Source organism: Protopterus annectens, chromosome 5.part0, assembly GCF_019279795.1.
Source record: "Protopterus annectens isolate FY-2018-M chromosome 5.part0, PAN1.0, whole genome shotgun sequence".
Classification (NCBI taxonomy): domain Eukaryota; kingdom Metazoa; phylum Chordata; order Ceratodontiformes; family Protopteridae; genus Protopterus; species Protopterus annectens.
The window spans coordinates 340,087,124-340,106,202 of NC_056735.1; the positions used below are offsets into that span (position 1 = coordinate 340,087,124).

A 19,079-nucleotide genomic window follows, 5' to 3' on the forward strand; every position below is an offset into this window, starting at 1 on the left:
ATCTGTTGGTGCAGTGGGTGACGTTGGTATCAGTAGGTTGCATCAATCCAGTCCTTCTGTTTGTAACCGATTTACTTTGTGCGTTTTCTGTCTGCAGTACTTGTAAATTTCTGGTCAACTGCCCCACGGCGGCATTTTACAACTACTTATGCTTCATTTCAGATGAATTGTTTGTGCCAAAACCCTGCTAAGAACTGCGTGCCATTTGTGAAACTTGTTTTTTTCTGGCATTGCGTGGTTGCTGAATGTGTCTTTATTTGCAATCAGCAAACGTACTGGCTTATTATCCACAGAATCACATAGATCATCAGTATATGTATTTTAGGGAATACTTTCTGGGTAATTCACTTCTACAAACATTTTTTCGGGGTTGGCTTTAGAGAGTATATCCCTTTTCTATGTTGTGCTCTTGTGGTTTGTATTTTGGCATTTAGCAACATCTTAATGTTCTGAAGACACCTGTTGTGGATGTAGCTGGAGTTTTCCCAGTACTTAGGGCTGCATCATCAAACACATTTATATTTCAGATTGAGCCATTATAGGCAAGTACCAGCAAAAATTTCTAGCTACGTTTATGAGGCATGTTAATTACATGCTAACACACACTGATTATATTATTATAGCTTGATTTTTGATTATGTCCATATACAGAGAGTAAATAGGAGAGCCCCCAAATGACCAAGTTCCATCTGATACACAAAACCAGCACACCTGTTGGTGTGGTGGGTGACGCTGGGTCCCTGCCCCCAGCCATACTACAGGCTGAATTTGTTAAGGTACCAGTCTTTCTGTTTGTACCCTATTAACTCGGTGGATTTTTTTCTGTCTGTATTACTTGTAAATCTCTGGTCAACTCCTCCACGCTGGCATTTTATGAGTGTCTGTAAAATATGTTGCATTTCAGAGGAATTGTTTGTGCCAAAACCCTGCTAAGTACTGTTCATAGGTTCATAGGGAGGTACTAGGCTATTGGTCCTAGGGCCTATATAAGCCTAGCCAAAAAGGTACCCTGGCTTTCGCCACCCAAGAAAAATGATTTTCCTGTGTCCCTGTCAAGCAGAGCTGCAGAGGTGATCCCCGGGGTGAATTTCCTATTTCCCATCCAATCATCAAGATTTTTCTTGAAGAGTGCTAATGAGGAGCTTTGTTTGATATAGATAGGTAGTTTGTTCCAGAGTATGGGAAGTCTCTGGGACAGGAATCTATCCCTCCAGCATGTTCTGTTCATTGTAGTGGCAAAGTTTAGGTCCCTAGAGCATGTATCTCGGAGGGACTGGGATTTCTTTAAGTGGAGCATGTCCAACAGCTCTGGGTTTGGCATAGCTTTGTATGTTAGGCTGAGATCGCCTCTGAGTAGGCGATATGTGACAGAGTAAAGCTGGAGTTTTTTTACATGGTCTGCGTAGGGCATCTGTTTGATGCTGGTAATGCTCTTTGTAAGGTATTTCTGCGGCCTTTCCAGTTGTTGTAGATGTCTTGTGAGGTATATACCAAAAGGGTTGTTGTACTCTATAATGGGTCTAATGAGTGATGAGTAGAGGGGAACAATGACCTCTTTTTTTCCTGGATGAGAAACCTTTTGTGATGAGGTGTGCCATGTAGAAGGATTTCCTGACTACTGTGGTGATGTGATTATCAAAGGAGAGACTACTGTCCACCTGTGTCCCAAGGTCTCTTATCACACTTTCATGCTAAGTAGACTAACACCTATGTGGTAGCTCATGGGTACAGAGTTTTTACCAAAGGGGATGACAGTGCACTTTTTGGCATTGAGCTTGAGGCCTTGGCTTTGATACCAGGCATCTGTCTCAGTGAGGCCCTTTTGTAGGATGTCCACATCGTTAGGAGTTTCGATTATGGCTCCTAGTTTGCAGTCATCTGCGAACTTCATTAGCGAAAGACCTTCTGTGTTACCCAGTACTTCAGAAAAGTAAGTACCAAACAGGAGAGGACCCAGGACTGAACCCTGTGGTACTCCACTTGTCACTGGTCTGAAGTCAGATTTGGAGTCTGCTACTTTCACAGTGTGGGTTCTGTCAGTGATCCAGTTGGCAGTCCATCTTGTGACATAGGGATTTATACCTAGTTTAGTGAGTTTATCTATAATTCCAGAGTGGGGGATGGTGTCAAAAGCCCTGGTGAGATCTAGATAGGCTGTGTGAATGACCTTACCCTCGCCTACAGCTTTGGTGACTGCTTCAAAGAAGTCTATCAGGTTTAGGAGACATGATCTGCTTTTTACAAACCTGAACTGGGTGGGCTCCAGAGTTTGGAGATTACCAATGTCTTTGTTTATAAGTTCCATGATGATACGTTCCATGGCCTTGCAGACCAGGCTCGTTAGGCTAATGGGGCGGTTGTTCCCAGGGTCCATGGTGGCTCTCCCTTTGTGGAGTGGGATAGCCATTGCTGTGCGCCATTCAGTGGGCACAAAGCCTGAGGTGAGGCTATGATTGAATATGGTGCTTAGGTGGGGTGACAGTTCATTCTGTAGTTCATGTAGAACGCAGCCTGGGATGTTGTCAGGTCCCATGGATGCTGTGTTCTTGGCTTTGGAGAGTGTGGTTTTACCTGTGCAGCCATGATTACAGAAACTTTGCATTCTTCCGGTATATATAGGGGCCCTTTAGGGGGTGAGGGGGGGGGATAAAGTTAACACTGAACCTATGTGCCAGGATGTAGGCAATATCAGTTGGTTCTGTATATTTTGTGCCATTGTGCTGTAACTCAGAGCAGATCTGAGTGCTGCCATTGAGATTCTTGACATAGCTATAAAATGCTTTGTGGTTGTCTTTAGAATCAGTGGTAATTTTGTTTTTGTAACAAGCTTTGGAGGATTTTATGAGGGATCTCAGCTTCTTACTGAGGCTGACCAGGGAGTTCCTCCAATCATGGGATTTTACTCTTTTTTGCAACAGTTTCTTTCTTCTGTTGTAGAGTTTGTTTATGGCAGAGGACCACCAGATTGGCTTCCTTTTTTGGAGGATAGCATCTTGATTCTGTTAAGGATAGCATGATGCATGCATTCGTGTAATTGATTTTAAAGTGCACTTGTGTAGGATTCAGCAGTCATACCTCTATTGTCCATCTGCATGGGTGTCATGAAGTTTGCCACTTCTGTCTTAAGAAGCGTGAAGCTGGCTTTGGAGAAATTTTTTACGGTGGTTTCCCTAATGGGGATGGGGGTGAGATGTGGATGTCTAGGGTGATTAGCTTGTGGTCAGATCTGACCAACGAGGAATTGACCTCTGGTGTGGAACACCGGTTGCCCATGTTGGTAATGAATGACCAGGCCTAGGATACTGCTGCCCCTGGTGGGGGTGTGGATAAGTTGATCCAAGGCATTGAAATTTATGAATTCCAGAAAACGTTGAGCAAAAGAGTTGGCACATGAGCAGTTTTCCCAGTTAATGGTGGGGTAGTTGAAATTGCCCATTATTAGGGTGTTAGGTTGTACCCTAACATTTTCCAGTGTATCAATAAATGAGGAGTGAGAATCAAGGGCATGGTGGGGGATCTGTAACAAGTTACAATTTGGATTGTGGTCTTGCTCAGAGTTAGTTGCACTTGGATAATCTCGGATGCATTATGCTGAGCAACTAGCCTGGAGGTGTGGATATCCTTAATGAATATGGACATGTCCCTGCATTTAGTGTTTCAGTCCAGGTTAGGTGGCCGAAAGGTGTGGTATGAATTATAGCCTGGTAATGCAGGGGTGCTCTCTGAAGCCTCGAACCAGGCCTCTGTCACTGCACAGATGTCGATGTTCTCCATTTTAAGGAGTGCCTTAAGTGAATTCATTTTGAGGTTTAGACTTCTAGCATTGAATAGCATTACCCTTAGATTTTGCTTGCTTGTACCTGTTACGGTGGTGAATTTGTCATTTGAACCTTGCCTAAAAAAGGCACTATAGGGGTGGCAAGAGCCTTAGCCAGTATCCAAAATCCCAAGGGTGACACGTGCAGGCCAACTCTGGCAAAGCATCGTGGTCTGTCAATCATGTCATCCCAGACAGACAGATACTGGATCCCCTTAGAATGACACCAGAAGCTTAGCCAATTGTTAAAGTTGATCATTTTGTCTTTGTACTCTGGTATCATTCTGGGTGATGGCAGGATGCTACTCAGGGCTAGGGTTGTACCTGCCTGGGGTACAAGATCGGGGAGCTCCTCCATGTCTCTTTTCATGTAGTCCAGGGAGATACATCTCAGGTCATTCACACCAGCATGGACAATGACAGAGTCATATTTGTACTTGTTGTGGAGTGACCTGAGTGTGTGCGTTATGTGTCAGATCCTGGCACCCGACAGGCAGCTGATAGTAATTTTCTCCTTATTTAGCCTGGTGAGTGGAACATTAGTGTGCCTGACTATATAGTCACTTATGACTAGAATGTTGGGTATATTGTTATGCCTTATGGGCTGTGGTTGAGTGGCACACTGAGTTTGTAGGCTATATTTGGGTTGTGTTGGGGGTGGAAGTTGCTTGTGTTTCTGCTTTGGAGGTCTCTGTTTCTTGAGCAGATTTGTATTGGGAGCCTCCGCAAATGTAGGTGTATGCTTTGTGTTGCTATGTGTGTGTTTTGTTGGTGTAGGTTTAGAGGGACTATGTGATGAATGTGGTGTGGTGCAAGTGTTTACCTTCTCCTCTTGACTGTCTAGTCCAGTCTTGGGTGAAGAGAGGTTTGCTTCTAGTTTGGCTATATTAGTGCATCTCTCAAAGGTTGTAGTGTTGGGTGGTAGGAAGAGAGGGTTGTCTGTGTACATGAGGCAATTGCTGCATTGCCCAAGATGTCCAGATTCATCAGGTAGACAGGAGAAAACACCAAGAGATGACCCTTAGACATGCCTGGATAGGTGCTTATTTATTAAGTGCTAAAAACTGTTTTCCTCTAGACAAGTGAGGAAAGTTGAGTGCTGTAGTAATTTATAGCTTATTTAGTGCTTACAACGAGTTCTAAACAATTGCTGAGCTCAAAGAAACAGATTTGAGTGCTAAAACTAAAAAAAACTGGACAGTTCTAAGGGAAAATTTGAAGAGCAGACTTTATGGCACCGGGAATAGTTTAACTCTAGCTAAGCAGCGATGCATAAAGTGTTTTTTTAATATAACAGTAGCAAATGAGCAAACTGATTTAAACAAATTAACCAATAAAAAGCTAAAAACTGAGCCCCATTCCAGCAGTCTTCGATCAGACAAGTTCTAACTGCACACTCCTGCCACTAGGGTGCAGGGGAACCTTCTCCAAAAAAAGATGGTCTGGATTAGTTATACAAACAAAGCTAGATTCAGCAGGTCTGAATTTAGTCTATGCTACAGCAAACAAGGCGTACCAATTTCAGAAAGAAACAGTTCAAATAAGCAGGCACAATAAGCCTTTAACCAGAAACTCTCAGCTCAGAAGGGCAGAATCTACCCTCTCCTCCCACAAGAGTGCAGACCACACCTTCTTAATGTAAAATAACTGTCCCGAAGCCCAAGTACTTAAACCAGAACTAATACACTTTTAGAATAAAAGACACTAAGCCTTCAAACAGCAACTCCCAACTTAGAAGGATGTAAGCTACCTGTCCTGCCACAACAGTGCAGGCCACAAACCTTCTTAATGTAAAACAACTGGTCTGAAGCTCAAGTGCTTCAACCAAAGGCTTAGAATAACAGTTACAATTTAATCAGGCTACTAACAAGCAGTAGTAAATGCAGCAGAATAAATGCAATAAAGTAGGAAGAAACAAAAATACAGTAAAAGCAGATGAATAAAGTGCATTTTTTTATATAATAGAAAACGAGCAAACTGATTTAAGCAAATTACCCAATTAACCAGTAAAAAAGCTCAAAACTTAGCCCTGTTCCAGCAGTCTTCAATCAGACAAGTTCTAACTGAACACTCCTGCCACTAGGGTGCAGGGGAACCTTGCCTGAATCTAGTCTGTGCTACAGCAAACACGGTGGACCAATTTCAGAAAGAAACATGCGCGAAACTTTAGGAAAGAGCGATTTTTTTCTCTTTCTTGTTTTGAGTGGTTGCTGAACGAGTCTTTTTATTTGCAGTAAACAAACGGGTTGTCACATTCTTCTTAGAACCATGTGGATCAGTATATGCATTTAGGGGAGTACTTTCTGGGTGACTAACTTCTCCAAGCATTTTGGGGAGTTGGCTTTAGAGTACATCCCTTTTGTACATTGTGTGTTTTAGCAGTGCTTTTGTGGTTTGTATTTTGTCACTTAGTGATTATGCAATATTTTAATATTCTGAAGATACCTATTGTGGGTGTAGCTCGAGTCTTCCCAATACTTAGGGCTGCAACATTTATCAAACGTACTTATATTTCAGATTGAGCCATGATAGTCAAGTGCCAGCAAAAATTTCTGGCTACGTTTCTGAGGTATGTACAACAATTAATTATTCATTAACACACACCCTGGCAGGCATTATTGCTTCCTTATGTCCATATACATAGGGTGAAATAGGAGATCACCTCATACCACCATGAACAAGCTCTATCTGATACACAAAACCAGCACATCTGTTGGTGTGGTGGGTGATGCTGGGTCCCCGCCTCCAGCTGTACTACAGGGCTGGAATTGTTGGTACCGGTAGGTTGCATCAGTCCAGTCCTTCTGTTTGTTACCATTTAACTTGGTGCATTTTCTGTATCCAGTACTTGTAAATCTCTGGTCAGCTCCCCCACAGCAGCATTTTAAGATCGCAAAATATTTGCAAAATATGCTACATTTCAGCAAAATTTTTTGTGCCAAAACTCTGCTAAACAGTGTGTGCCACGTGGGAAACTTTAGATAGGAGCATACCTCTCAAACTCTTAGAGCAAGACATCTAGATAAAGCCATAAATAAAAGTGGGACAAAGGCTCAAAAATAGGGACAATTTTTAAATCTAACTCTACAGACTTAGTGTGTAGAATAACAGGTTTTGCATTAGCATTAATTTTTCTGAAAGTTATGAAGTCTGAAACACAAATGTCTGTCATTATTTTTTAACTTCAGTCTTTAATGATTTGTCAGTAATTTACCAGAAAACCACAATTTTATGAAAGAAAAAACAGACCAAAATAAGAGGCAAAAATCTGGACATTCTGGGAAAATATGTACATTTGAGAGGTACATGGATCAGTATATGTATTTTAGGGAAGTACTTTCTTGGTGATTGACTTCTACAAGCATTTTTGGGGTTTGGCTTTAGAGAGTATATTCCCTTTTGTACGTTGTGCTGTTGTGGTTTGTATTTTGGCATTTAATGATTCAGTAACATCTTATTTTTCTGAAGACACCTATTTTATTGGGGGTGTAGCCGGAGTTTTCCCAGTACTTAGGGCTGCATCATCAAATGTATTTATATTTCAGATTGAGCCATTATAGTCAAGTACCAGCAAAAATTTCTGGCTATGTTTGTGAAGTATGTACGACAATTAATTATACGCTAACACACACCCTGTCAGGCATTATAGCTTATGTCCATATACAGAGAGTGAAATAGGAGACCCCCCCAAATGAACAAGTCTCATCTAATACAGGAAATCAGCACATCTGTTGGTGTGATGGATGACCTTGGGTACCCACCTCCAGTAGTACTACAAGGCTAATTTTGTTAAGGTACCAGTAGGCTGCATCAGTCCAGTCTTTCTGTCTGTAACCTATTAACTTGGTGCATTTTTTTTCTGTCTGTTGTTGTTGTTGTTGTTAGTCTTTTGGCTTTTTCCTGGTAAGGGGTCACCACAGCGGAACTCCGGTCTGCTAATTATTGGCAGTAGATTTTTATGAAATGCCGAGGTGCCAGCTCGACGCCCAACCTTCACCGAAGGCACGCCCATTTACGCATGCATGTCTTTCGAACGCTACCCAACCGCGGGGAGGACATGCAGACTCCACACAGAAGGCACTTCCAAGCCATGCCGAGAATCGAATGGGAGAACCTCTTGCTGTGAGGTAACAACGTTACTGCCGTACCACCACGGCAAATCTCTGGTCAACTCCCCCATGTCAGCAGTTTACGAGTGTCTGTAAAATATGCTGCATTTCAGAGAAGTTACAGTTTAAGCCAAAACCTTGCTAAGTACAGTGTGCCATGTGTGAAACATTAGGGTTGCCACCTTTTCAAATGCCCAAAGTGGGACATTTTTGGTATAAATGTCAGATTTTGCAGGGCAAAACATACCCACGGCCAGTATAAAGGACAGAACTTCACTTTTTTGCCTAAATAAAAGCTTATTCTTGTAGCATTTTAGTTACATATTCTGTTTCTTATAACATTTAGGTGTTTCAGATGCAGAATAACTGTTTTATGCAACTATTGAATAAAATACAGGAAATAATTTTGTCCTAAAATCAGGGTCGGTGTTAACATTTTGGAGGCCCCCAGAAAATGTCAAGTTGGGGACCCCTAGGCAGTTTCAGTATAAGTACCATCCTGTCAATGCCATCTCTCCTAAGCAACCTTTTAGCTCATGCTGCAAACTTTTAGGAGGAGTATGCACAGACAGACCTGTAGTTACAAGCTCTTACATTACAACAGGCCTGTGTACCACACAATGTTGACATGTCTAACAAAGGGACACTTACAGTTACTGGCATTTAGTTGCAACAATGGTACATTACAACAACTCTATGTACAGGTCTGGAATTAAAGTGAAATGATGACTAGGCCTACCATTTCAACACCCCCCCATACACCCTCCAGTCCTCTCCTCTGACACCCCTCCTGTGAGCTCCCCATACCATGCACATTACTTTTTTCTTCCTTTTCTCACATTTTGCCTTACTCTCAGCTTTTTCAAGAAGCCATAACTTTATATATGCTCTGAGGTGCATTTTAAAGTTTTTTTTTTCTTTTTGCACAACCTTTTCATCCAATAATGACTTGAACAGAAACCGATTAAGGAAAGAAATTCACTGTTTCATAGTTTCATAGTTTCATAGTTTAGTACTAGGCTATCTGCCCTGGGGCATTTGTAAGCCTAGCCATAGTGATGTGGCTTTTGCCACCCCATGAAATGGTACAAAAATGTACAGAATAAATTTAGAATACTGTGCCTCTGTCTGGTAGTGACACAATGAAGGTCCCCTTATATAATAGAATTAGTTTACTGTGCCCCTGTCTAGCAGTGACACAGATGTGACCCCTGGGGTAAACTTATGATCTCCCATCCACTCATCAAGATTTCTCTTGAAGAGAGTCAGTGAGGGCTCTGCCTAATATGAACTGGGATCTTGTTCCAAAGCATGGGAAGCCTCTGGGTTATGAATCTATCCCTCCAGCATGTCCTATTCATACTTGTGCCGAGATTTAAGTCTTTAGCTCTCGTGGTCCTGATGGATTTGGATTTTTGAGATGGAGCATGTCCATCAGATCCTGATTGGACATGGCCTTGTACGTCAGGCAGAGATCACCTCTGAGCAGGCGGTATGCTACTGAATAGAGCTGAAGTTTCTTTAGTCTGGCAGAATAAGACATATGTTGGAGACCCTTGATCCTCTTGGTGAGGTACTTTTTTGGTCTCTCCAGCTGTTGCAAATGCCGGGTGAGGTACATACCAAAAGGGGCATTGTACTCAATCATGGGTCTGATGAGGGAGGAGTATAGGGGTACAATGACATCCTTGGATCTAGATGTGAATCCCTTCATGATGAGGTGTGCAAGGTAGAATGTTTTTCTAACCACTTTGGCAACGTGGGTGTCAAATGAGAGGTCACTGTCAACTTGGGTCCCTAGGTCTCTGATTACTTTTTCCATACTCAGTGGGTTGCTGTCTATGTGATAATTTGTGGGTACTTTGTTTTTCCCAAAGGGGATAACTATACATTTTTTGGCATTTAGTTTAAGGCCGTGACTCCGGCACCAGTTGTCCGTTTCTGTGAGGCCTTTTTGTAGGATGTATGTGTCCGCTGGTGTATCGACTATGGCCTAGTTTGCAGTCATCTGCGAACTTTGTCAGCCACAACCCTCCCATGTTTGCTTTAACATCTGAGAAATAAATGCCGAACAAGAGGGGTCCCAGGACAGATCCCTGTGGGACACCACTTGTGACTGGCTTTGAGTCTGACATTGCTCCAGCGATTTTAACTTTATGGTTTCTGTCCTTTAGCCAGTTTGCAACCCATCTAGTGACATAAGGGTTTATGTTTAAGCTGTTGAGCTTATCTATGATGCCTGAGTGGGGTATTGTGTCGAAGGCCTTAGCCAAGTCCAGGTAGGCTGTATGGACTGCTTTGCCCTCATCAATGGCTCTAGTGACTGTTTTGAAAAAGTCAACCAGGTTCAAAAGGCAGGATCTGCCCTTTACAAAGGCGAACTGGGTGGGGTCAAGTGTCTGTAGGTCCCCTATGTCTCTGTTTATGAGTTCCATAATGATTCTTTCCATAGCTTTGCAGACCAGGCTGGTTAAGCTTATGAGGCGGTAGTTCCCAGGGTCTGTAGAGGTACCCCCTTTGTGGAGTGGGACCACTGTTGCTGTACGCCAGTGTTCAGGTACATATCCTGTAGTAAGGCTAAGGTTAAATAGCATTTTTATGTGCGGGTTTAGCTCCTCTTGGAGTTCATGTAGCACGCAACCCGGGATACCGTCAGGTCCCATTGATGCTGTGTTTTTAGCTTTGTTGAGGGTGGTTCTCACTTGGACATCTGAGATGACAGGGAGATTACATTCAGCTGGGATAAGTATTTCTTCTTTTGGGGGTGAGGGAGGGGAGAAATTTGCACTGAACCTGTCAGCCAGAATGTTGGCAATGTCTGTGGGTTCAGTGTATTTTTTGTTGTTGTGAACTAACTCTGAGCATATCTGAGAGTTTCCGCCCAGGTTTCTAACATAGCTGAAGAAGGCTTTGTGGTTATCTTTAGTGTCCTTAGCGATTTTTCTCTCAAAGTTGGCCTTGGATGTTTTTATGAGAGAATGTAGTTTTCTGCTAATGTTGATCAGAGATGTCTTCCCTTTATGGGATTTTGCTCTGACATGCAGTAGCTTCCTTCTTTGTTATACAATTTGTTAATGGCTGAGGTCCACCAGACAGGACGCTTGCCTTTGGTGGAGAGGGACTTGGATTTATTTGGGATTGCATGATCCATGCATTCTTGGAGATGTCCATAGAAAGCATTTGTGAAGGATTTGGCATTGTGGGATGTGGTATCCACTGGCCCAGTGGGCTTAAAGGATACCATCTCAGTCTTAAGAAGAGTGAAGTCTGCTTTTGAGAAGTTTTTCACTGTGGTCTTTTGTGCTGGGGGTGGAGGTGGGATATGTATATCCAGGGTGATTAGTTTGTGGTCAGATCTCACTAGTGAGGGGTATGCCTCCGGTGTGGAGCATTTTGTCCCCATGTTTTTGATGATCAGGTCTAGTATATTATCACCCCTAGTGGAAGAGGTGACTAGTTGTTCCAGTGCATTTGAATTTATGAATTGCAGGAACCTTTGGGCTAGGGTGTTAGGGCTAGAATAATGTACCCAATCTATGTTTGGGTAGTTGAAGTCTCCCAGTATGATGGTATTTTGTGATACATTCGTATCCTCCAATGTCTTCAGGAAGGCTGAGTGGGGTTCCTGAGATTGGGAGGGTGGTCTGTAACATGCTACCAGTTGTATAGCAGTTTTGGCTATGGTTAGTTGCACCTGTATGGTCTCTGATGCTTCATGCGTTGCTACTAACCTGGAGGTGTGGGTGTCCTTGATGAATATGGACACTCCCCCTCCCTTTGTGGTTCTGCCCGGGTTTTGGGGCCGAAAAGCATGATACAAGGTATAGCCCAGTAGCACTGGGGTGCTCTCAGGAGCCTTGAACCAGGTTTCAGTTACTGCACAGACGTCGATGTTCTCCATGCTGAGGAGTGCATCGAGTGCCTGCATCTTGAGATTTAGACTTCTGGCGGTGAGCAGCATTACCCTTAGTTTTTTTCCATTTTTGTTTTCTAAGGAGGTGGGTTTGTCTTTTGAGCCTTGCTTAAAAAAGGCACTATGGGGGTGGCAAGAGCCTTAGCCAATATCCGGAAGCCCAGTGGTGACAGGTGTAAGCCATCCCTGTTCAGCTTTAGTTTTCCTTGCATCATTTCAACATACCTTTCCTGAACAGGACAGCACAGTGATAACCATTTAGGAAATAACTCAAATAAGCCACGGCCCAAGAAGCCATATGTTTACAGATGGTCTGAGGTACATTTTAGAGCATTTTCTCAACATTTTACTCCAATGGGGGCCTAAACAAAAATCATGAAAAAGAAAAGAATTTCTGTCTTGTTCTTTTTTTCTTTCAATGAAGACATAAGTTGTGCCCAAGCTTAATGTTCAAAGCTGACAAAATAGTAACTCACAGTAAACTAACAAGCCAGTAGTTGTAGGAACACATAGGTCTTATCTGTGAATACTGTCTGACTCCCTAACCCCCTACAAAAGACCGTCACTGCCTATGTATCCCTTTGGTGTTAGACTGGGATGAAAGCAGAGGTTTGAATTATCTTAGTAATATATTTCAAGTGACTGCTGATACACATACACATAGCATGTTCTTCACCCCTAACCCTCAAAGGCAGTCAGCCGCATGTATATGTGCCTGATATATGATTATGAGAAAAAATTCAGTAATATAGTCTAATCTGTTGCTCCTACACAGTACACCACTCCTACCCAAGTTATAGTAACCTTCTTTGTACACCTCTGAGCTCTGTAAGAAACACTGCCCTCAGTTCAAACACAAGCTATAATGACTTTCTGTGTGCACCTCTAAGGTTTGAATGTGATGAAAATTAAAGATGTCATAACCACACAATCCCCAGCTCCTCATAACCTGTAGCAGCTTTCTGTACACACACATTTGAGCAGAGATTGTTTTGGAATGGGTGTGGCTGAAAACAGAGGCTATTATCAGCTTTATCCTAAAAGGGTCATATCTCAGCACTGTTCAGGTTAAACAGTGCATTCAGAAAATTGATACATATTTTCATCAACCAGCAACAGCTTTTGTGGACGCCCCCACAGAGTCAAGGATGATTAAGGAAGTCCCCATTATCCATTTAGACAGTCTGGTGAGTGGGGGCCACCAGACTCCAAGAATATGCGTCTGAATGTTCTGTGAAATATTTTGTCTTACCTTTGAAATATAATTACTTGTTGGATACATTTTTTACTGATATATACAGAAGAATAATGTCTTTGTCCAACTGCGCACATCTTTGATGAGTGGGGGCCACCAGACACCAAGAATATCTAAGCGTCTGAATGTTCTGTGAAATATTTTGTCTTACCTTTGAAATATAATTACTTGTTGGATACATTTTTTACTGATATATAGAAGAATAATGTCTTTGTCCAACTGCGCGCGCACACACACACACACACACACACACACACACACACACACACACACGCACACACAGTCATAAGCCATAGCAGTACTACTTTTGTACTTATTTCAGCAAACAGCAATACATTGTGCAACACTGGTACTGCTACATGAGATCATTGAATGCTATATAGCAGTCACCAAACAGCAGCAGGGATAAGTCACTTTTATTTACCTCATTGAGGAATAATGCATACGTGTCACTGTCCCTGATTTCAGAGAATGTCACTGATTTTGTTCATACTTTTCTTTGTCCTTTGTAAAAAGTTTGATTTGCTGGTAAATATTTCAGGATTACAAACAGACAATCAATCCAGACATCTGAGTTTTATACTTATTGTCCAAAAATGCATGTTGATGCAAAAGATGTTATTCAAGTAACTTTTTAAGTGAAGTAGAGTAATATTTAAATGTATTCCTGAGTCTGAGCTTTTATTCTATTATTTTTTGGATTACAATGAATTCTTAAGCAAACAAACTGAGAGTTAGAATATCTGGTGTTCTGGTATTTATAAAACTACCTGAAAGAGAAAACTATCCCTGATGATCGGAAGCATCAGCTCTTCTTAAAATGCAAAGTTTGCACTGAGATAAGTCACTCTGGGCTGCTGATCCCTCTAGTGCTTATACTGCTCATGTTCATTATCAGCTTCATCCTAACAGGGTCATAACACAGCCCTGTTCATGTTAAAGAGCATAATTAGGAAGTTAATTCATTTTTCTTCCTCATTTTCCCCAGTCAGCAGCAGCTTTTGTGGGGCCCCCAAACAGTCAAGGATGATTAAGGGGGCCCCCTGCAGCCATAGGTTTTACAGGGACCTAAAGCTGGCTATGTAGTTAGTTTTAGTGAAGAAAATGTCTAACAGTAGGGTTTAACTAAGCCAGGGGCACTATGTCAGTGGTAAGATATTTAATGGAATTCTGATACCTGTTACTTGACAAACTATTTTAAAGGAGATATAAATAAGAGTTATTACTCTTGTGGTTTATTAAGTATGCAAGACTGCTGTACTAGCTTTTGTTGGTTTTACATACATGTTACAAAATATCAGGATAACATAACTTGCTGCAGTTGGGGGCCCCCAGGGAACAGGGTTCGCTGAACTGCAGGGTTCGCTGGTGCCTATAGCCGGCTATGCCTAAAATCTCAGGACATTTGCCATTTTTTCATAGGACACAACTGGCCAAAGAGGGACTGCCCCTCGCAAAGTGGGACAGGTGGTAACCCTAGGAAACTTTAGGTAGGAGTTTTTTTCTGTCTCTCTCTCTTTCTGGTGTTGCGTGGTTGCTGAATGTGTCTTTATTTGCAATCAGCAAACGTGTTAGCTTATTATCCACACACAGAACCACGTAGATCAGTATATGTATTTAGGGGAGTACTTTCTGGGTGATTGACTTCTACAAGCATTTTAAGGGTTTGGCTTTAGAGAGTATATCCCCTTTTGTACGTCGTGCTGTTGCGGTTTGTATTTTGGCGTTTAGTGATTCAGTAACATCTTAATGTCTTCTGAAGACACCTGTTGGAATGTAGCTGGAGTTTTCTCAGTACGTAGGGCTACACCATGAAACGTATTTATATTTCAGATCGAGTCACGCTAGTCTATTGCCAGAAAACATTTATAGCTACGTTTGTGAGGCATGTGCGACAATTAAGCACACCCTAACACACTCTGTTAGGCATTGTAGCATGATTATGTCCATATACAGTCTGTCTACAGAGAGTGAAACAGGAGACCCCCCAAATGAACAAGTTCCTTCTGATACAGGAAAAAAGCACATCTGTTGGTGTGGTGGGTGACGTTGGATCCTCAACTCCAGTAGTACTACAGGGCTGATTTTGTTAAGGTACCACTACCAGTAGGTTGCATTGGTCCAGTCTTTCTGTTTGTAACCTATTAACTTGGTGCATTTTCTGTCTGCAGTACTTGTAAATCTCTGGTCAACTCCCTCAAGTCGGCATTTTACGAGTGTCTGGAAAATATGCTGCATTTCAGAGGAATCGTTTGTGCCAAAACCCTACAAAGTACTTTGTGCCATGTGAGAAACTTTAGGTAGGAGCGTTTTTTTCTCTTTCTTGCTTTGAGTGGTTGCTGAGCGTGTTTTTATTTGCAGTCAGCAAACGGGTTGGCATATTGATCTTAGAACCACATGGATCAATATATGTATTTACGGGAGTTCTTTCTGGGTGACTGACTTCTCCAAGCATTTTAGGGGGTTGGATTTAGAGAGTACATCCCTTTTGTACATTATGTGTTTTAACAGTGCTGTTGTGCTTTGTATTTTGGTATTTAGTGATTATGTGACATTTTAATGTTCTGAAGACACCTACTGTGGGTGTAGCTCGAGTTTTCCCAGTACTTAGGGCTCCATCATTCATCAAACGTATTTATATTTCAGACTGAAGCATGATAATCAAGTGCCAGCAAAGATTTCTGGCTACGTTTGTGAGCTACGTGCAACAATTAGTTGCACAGACATTAACACACACCCTGGCAGGCATTATTGCTTGCTTATATCCATATACATAGGGTTAAATAGGAGATCCCCCACCCCAGCATGAACATGTTCCATATGATACACAAAACCAGCACATCTTTGGTGTGGTGGGCGACGTTGGGTCCCCTACTCCAGTCGTACTACACGGCTGAATTTGTTGGTACCGGTAGGTTGCAACAGTCCAGTCCATCTGTTTGTAACCGATTAACTTGGTGCATTTTCTGTCTGCTGTACTTGTACATCTCTGGTCACCTCCCCCACAGCGGCATTTTACGATTGTCTGTAAAATATTTGTAAAATATGCTATATTCCAGTGAAATTGTTTGTGCTAAAACCCTGCTAAATAGTGTGTGCCATGTATGAGACTATAGGTAGGAGCATACCTCTCAAACTCTTAGAGCAAGAACTCTAGACAAAGCCGTAAATAAAAGTGGGACAAGGGCTCAAAGATAAGACAGTTATTGCTCTTGCAGACGTAGTTTACAGAATAGCAGGTTTTGCATTAGCATGTATTTTTCTGAAGGGTATGAAGTCTGAAACGCAAATGTCTGTCATTATTTTCTAACTTCAATCTTTAATGATTTGCCAGAAATCCACAATTTTATGGGAAACATACCAAAAAATAAGAGGCAAAACTCTGAGCATTCGGCGAAATCTGTATAGTTGAGAGGTGTTAGCACGTTGATCAGTGTCTGTATTTTAGGGGAGTACTCTCTGCGTGATTGACTTCTACATGCACTTTTGGGGCTTGGCTCTAGAGTGTATATTCCCTTTTGTACGTTGTGCTGTTGTGGTTTATATTTTGGCATTTAGTGATTCAGTAACATCTTAATTTTCTGAAGACACCTGTTGTGGGTGTAGCTTGAGTTTTCCCAGTACTTAGGGCAGCATCATCAAACGCTTTTCTATTTCAGATTGAACCATTTATAGTCAAGTACCAGCAAAAAAATTCTAGCTACGTTTGCGTGGCATGAGCGACAATTAATCACACCCTAACACACACCCTGCCAGGCATTGTAGCATAGTTATGTACTTATACAGAGCGTGAAATAGAAGATCCCGCAAATGAACAAGTTCCATCTGATACAGGAAACCAGCACATCTGTTAGTGTGGTGGCTGAAGTTGAGTCCCTACCTGCAGTAGTACTATATGGCTGATTTTCTTAAGGTACCAGTAGGTTGCATCGGTCCAGTCTTTCTGTTTGCAACCTATTAACTTGGTGCATTTTCTGTCTGCAGTACTTGTAAATCTCTGGTCAACTTCCACGTTGGCATTTTTCGAGTGTCTGTAAAATATGTTGCATTTTTAGAGCAATTATTTGTGCCAAAATCCTACTAAATATTGTGTGCTATGTGCGAAACTTTAGGTAGGAGTGATTTTTTTCTCTTTCTGGCGTTACCTGGTTGCTGAATGTGTCTTTATTTGCAGTCAGCAAACGGGATGGCATATTGTTCTTAGAACCATGTGGATCAGTGTATGAATTTAGGGGAGTACTTTCTGGGTGACTGACTTCTCCAAGCATTTTGGGGAGTTGGCTTTAGAGAGTACATCCCTTTTGTACGTTGTGTGTTTTAGCAGTGCTATTATGATTTGTATATTGTCATTTAGTGATGATGTATATTGTGGTTGTAGCTCGAGATTTCCCAGTACTTAGGGCTCCATCTTTCATCAAATGTTTTTATATTTCAGATTGAGCTTTGATAGTCAAATGCCAGCCAACATTTCTGGCTACGTTTGTGAGGTATGTACAACAATTAATTACACATTAGTACACACCCTGTTAGCAAGGGAGCCCGCAGGATTTTTTACAGGGGAGTGCAAACCCAGACCATCCCCCACGCAGCCATTCTAGTGTCCCATTACTTGGCTATTTCTCCCCAGTTGCCCTAAAAACTGTTCAAAACTCTGTGTGTATACTGTTTTATGCTTTACTTCTACAATGATTACATATATTTGCATTTAATTTACAAGTTTTACTTGAAATTCTGTAGCACAAACACTGATAGACATTTGCCAAACAAAGCAATAGTATTACAATTAAAACAGACTTAGCATTAAAGCACTCTACCTTTGACACTCACATTCACTGAAACAGCATTGAAACTCACATTCAAAGAAAATGCATCTGGCCAGTGGCAGTTTACCTTTGGGCTGTTTTCAAACTTTAAGCCCCTTGCACACATTTTTAGGACCATGCAAACGTTCTTTGATTCACTTTACTGATTGTATTAATTATAATATATAAATTTAATTATATTCTTGTATAAAACAGCACCACTTGTTAGAGTGGGTTTTAAATTTATAGTTTTGAACATTTTTCCAGTAAGCAATGAAACAAAACATACGAACCAGTAATGACAAGCTGCCCAGTTCAGAACATTTCAACCATAAAAGGCCACTCAGACGTCTGCCATTACAAACCACCAATATCAATCAATATACACAATCTCTGCAGAAGTAAAAGTCATCCGAATAAATCCACATTAAAGATATCTGAAACTAATGAAGAGGTTGTTGCTAGAAAACAACTTTATATTTCAGTGTTTCATCTACAAATTCAGAGCCTGCTGCCCTCAAAGAATAAATTGCCTATGTTACTTTAAAAAAATGATAAGCTGGTATATTGCAATAGGAAATGAGAGGCAAGCTGAAAAACAGATTCATAGTTTCTAGGTATCTCATCCAGAGGAGAACATACTCAGGACTGCAGCACCCCATCCCCTTAAAATACAAAATCGGCTTGTCGATGCTACCTGCTGTGCTACTAACACTGCTTTAAAATTCTATACCACAGTCATGATACCATTTGCTAAACAAAACAGCTGCACATTTTAAGCAGACTTGGCATGAGTAGCAGTAAACTCCTCTTCCCTTGAAGCTCACAATTCCTTGAAGATGCACTTGAAAATAAATTCCACCTGCTAACTCTAACTAGGGCATTTCACTGTTTTTCACACACACACACACACACACACACACACACACACACACACACACACACACACACACACACACACAAAACTCAACCTCTTAGTGCAAGAAATCTGGACAAAGCCTAAAATAAATAGGGTCAGATTATAAATATTGCTCTCATGAACATAAAGAATTGCTAGATCAACAGGGTTTGCGTTAGTATGCATTTTTTCTAAAGAGTATGAAGACTAAAACTCAAATGTCTGTTATTATTTAGCAACTTCAATCCCTTTTAGGAGGAATATGGGGCAACAATCTGGACATTC

At 41.5% G+C, this 19,079-nt stretch overlaps 1 protein-coding gene across 1 annotated transcript in view; it reads left to right on the plus strand.

Moving 5' to 3' along the window:
* Positions 1-14,993: 14,993 nt before the first annotated feature.
* Positions 14,994-19,079, plus strand: part of LOC122802617 (ornithine transcarbamylase, mitochondrial-like) — a 479,979-nt gene continuing 475,893 nt past the window's right edge. Inside the window, exon 1 of the mRNA XM_044072308.1 lies at positions 14,994-15,394. Coding sequence (XP_043928243.1) covers positions 15,324-15,394 — 71 coding nt within the window. The 5' untranslated portion in view covers positions 14,994-15,323. The remainder of the gene's footprint in view (positions 15,395-19,079) is intronic.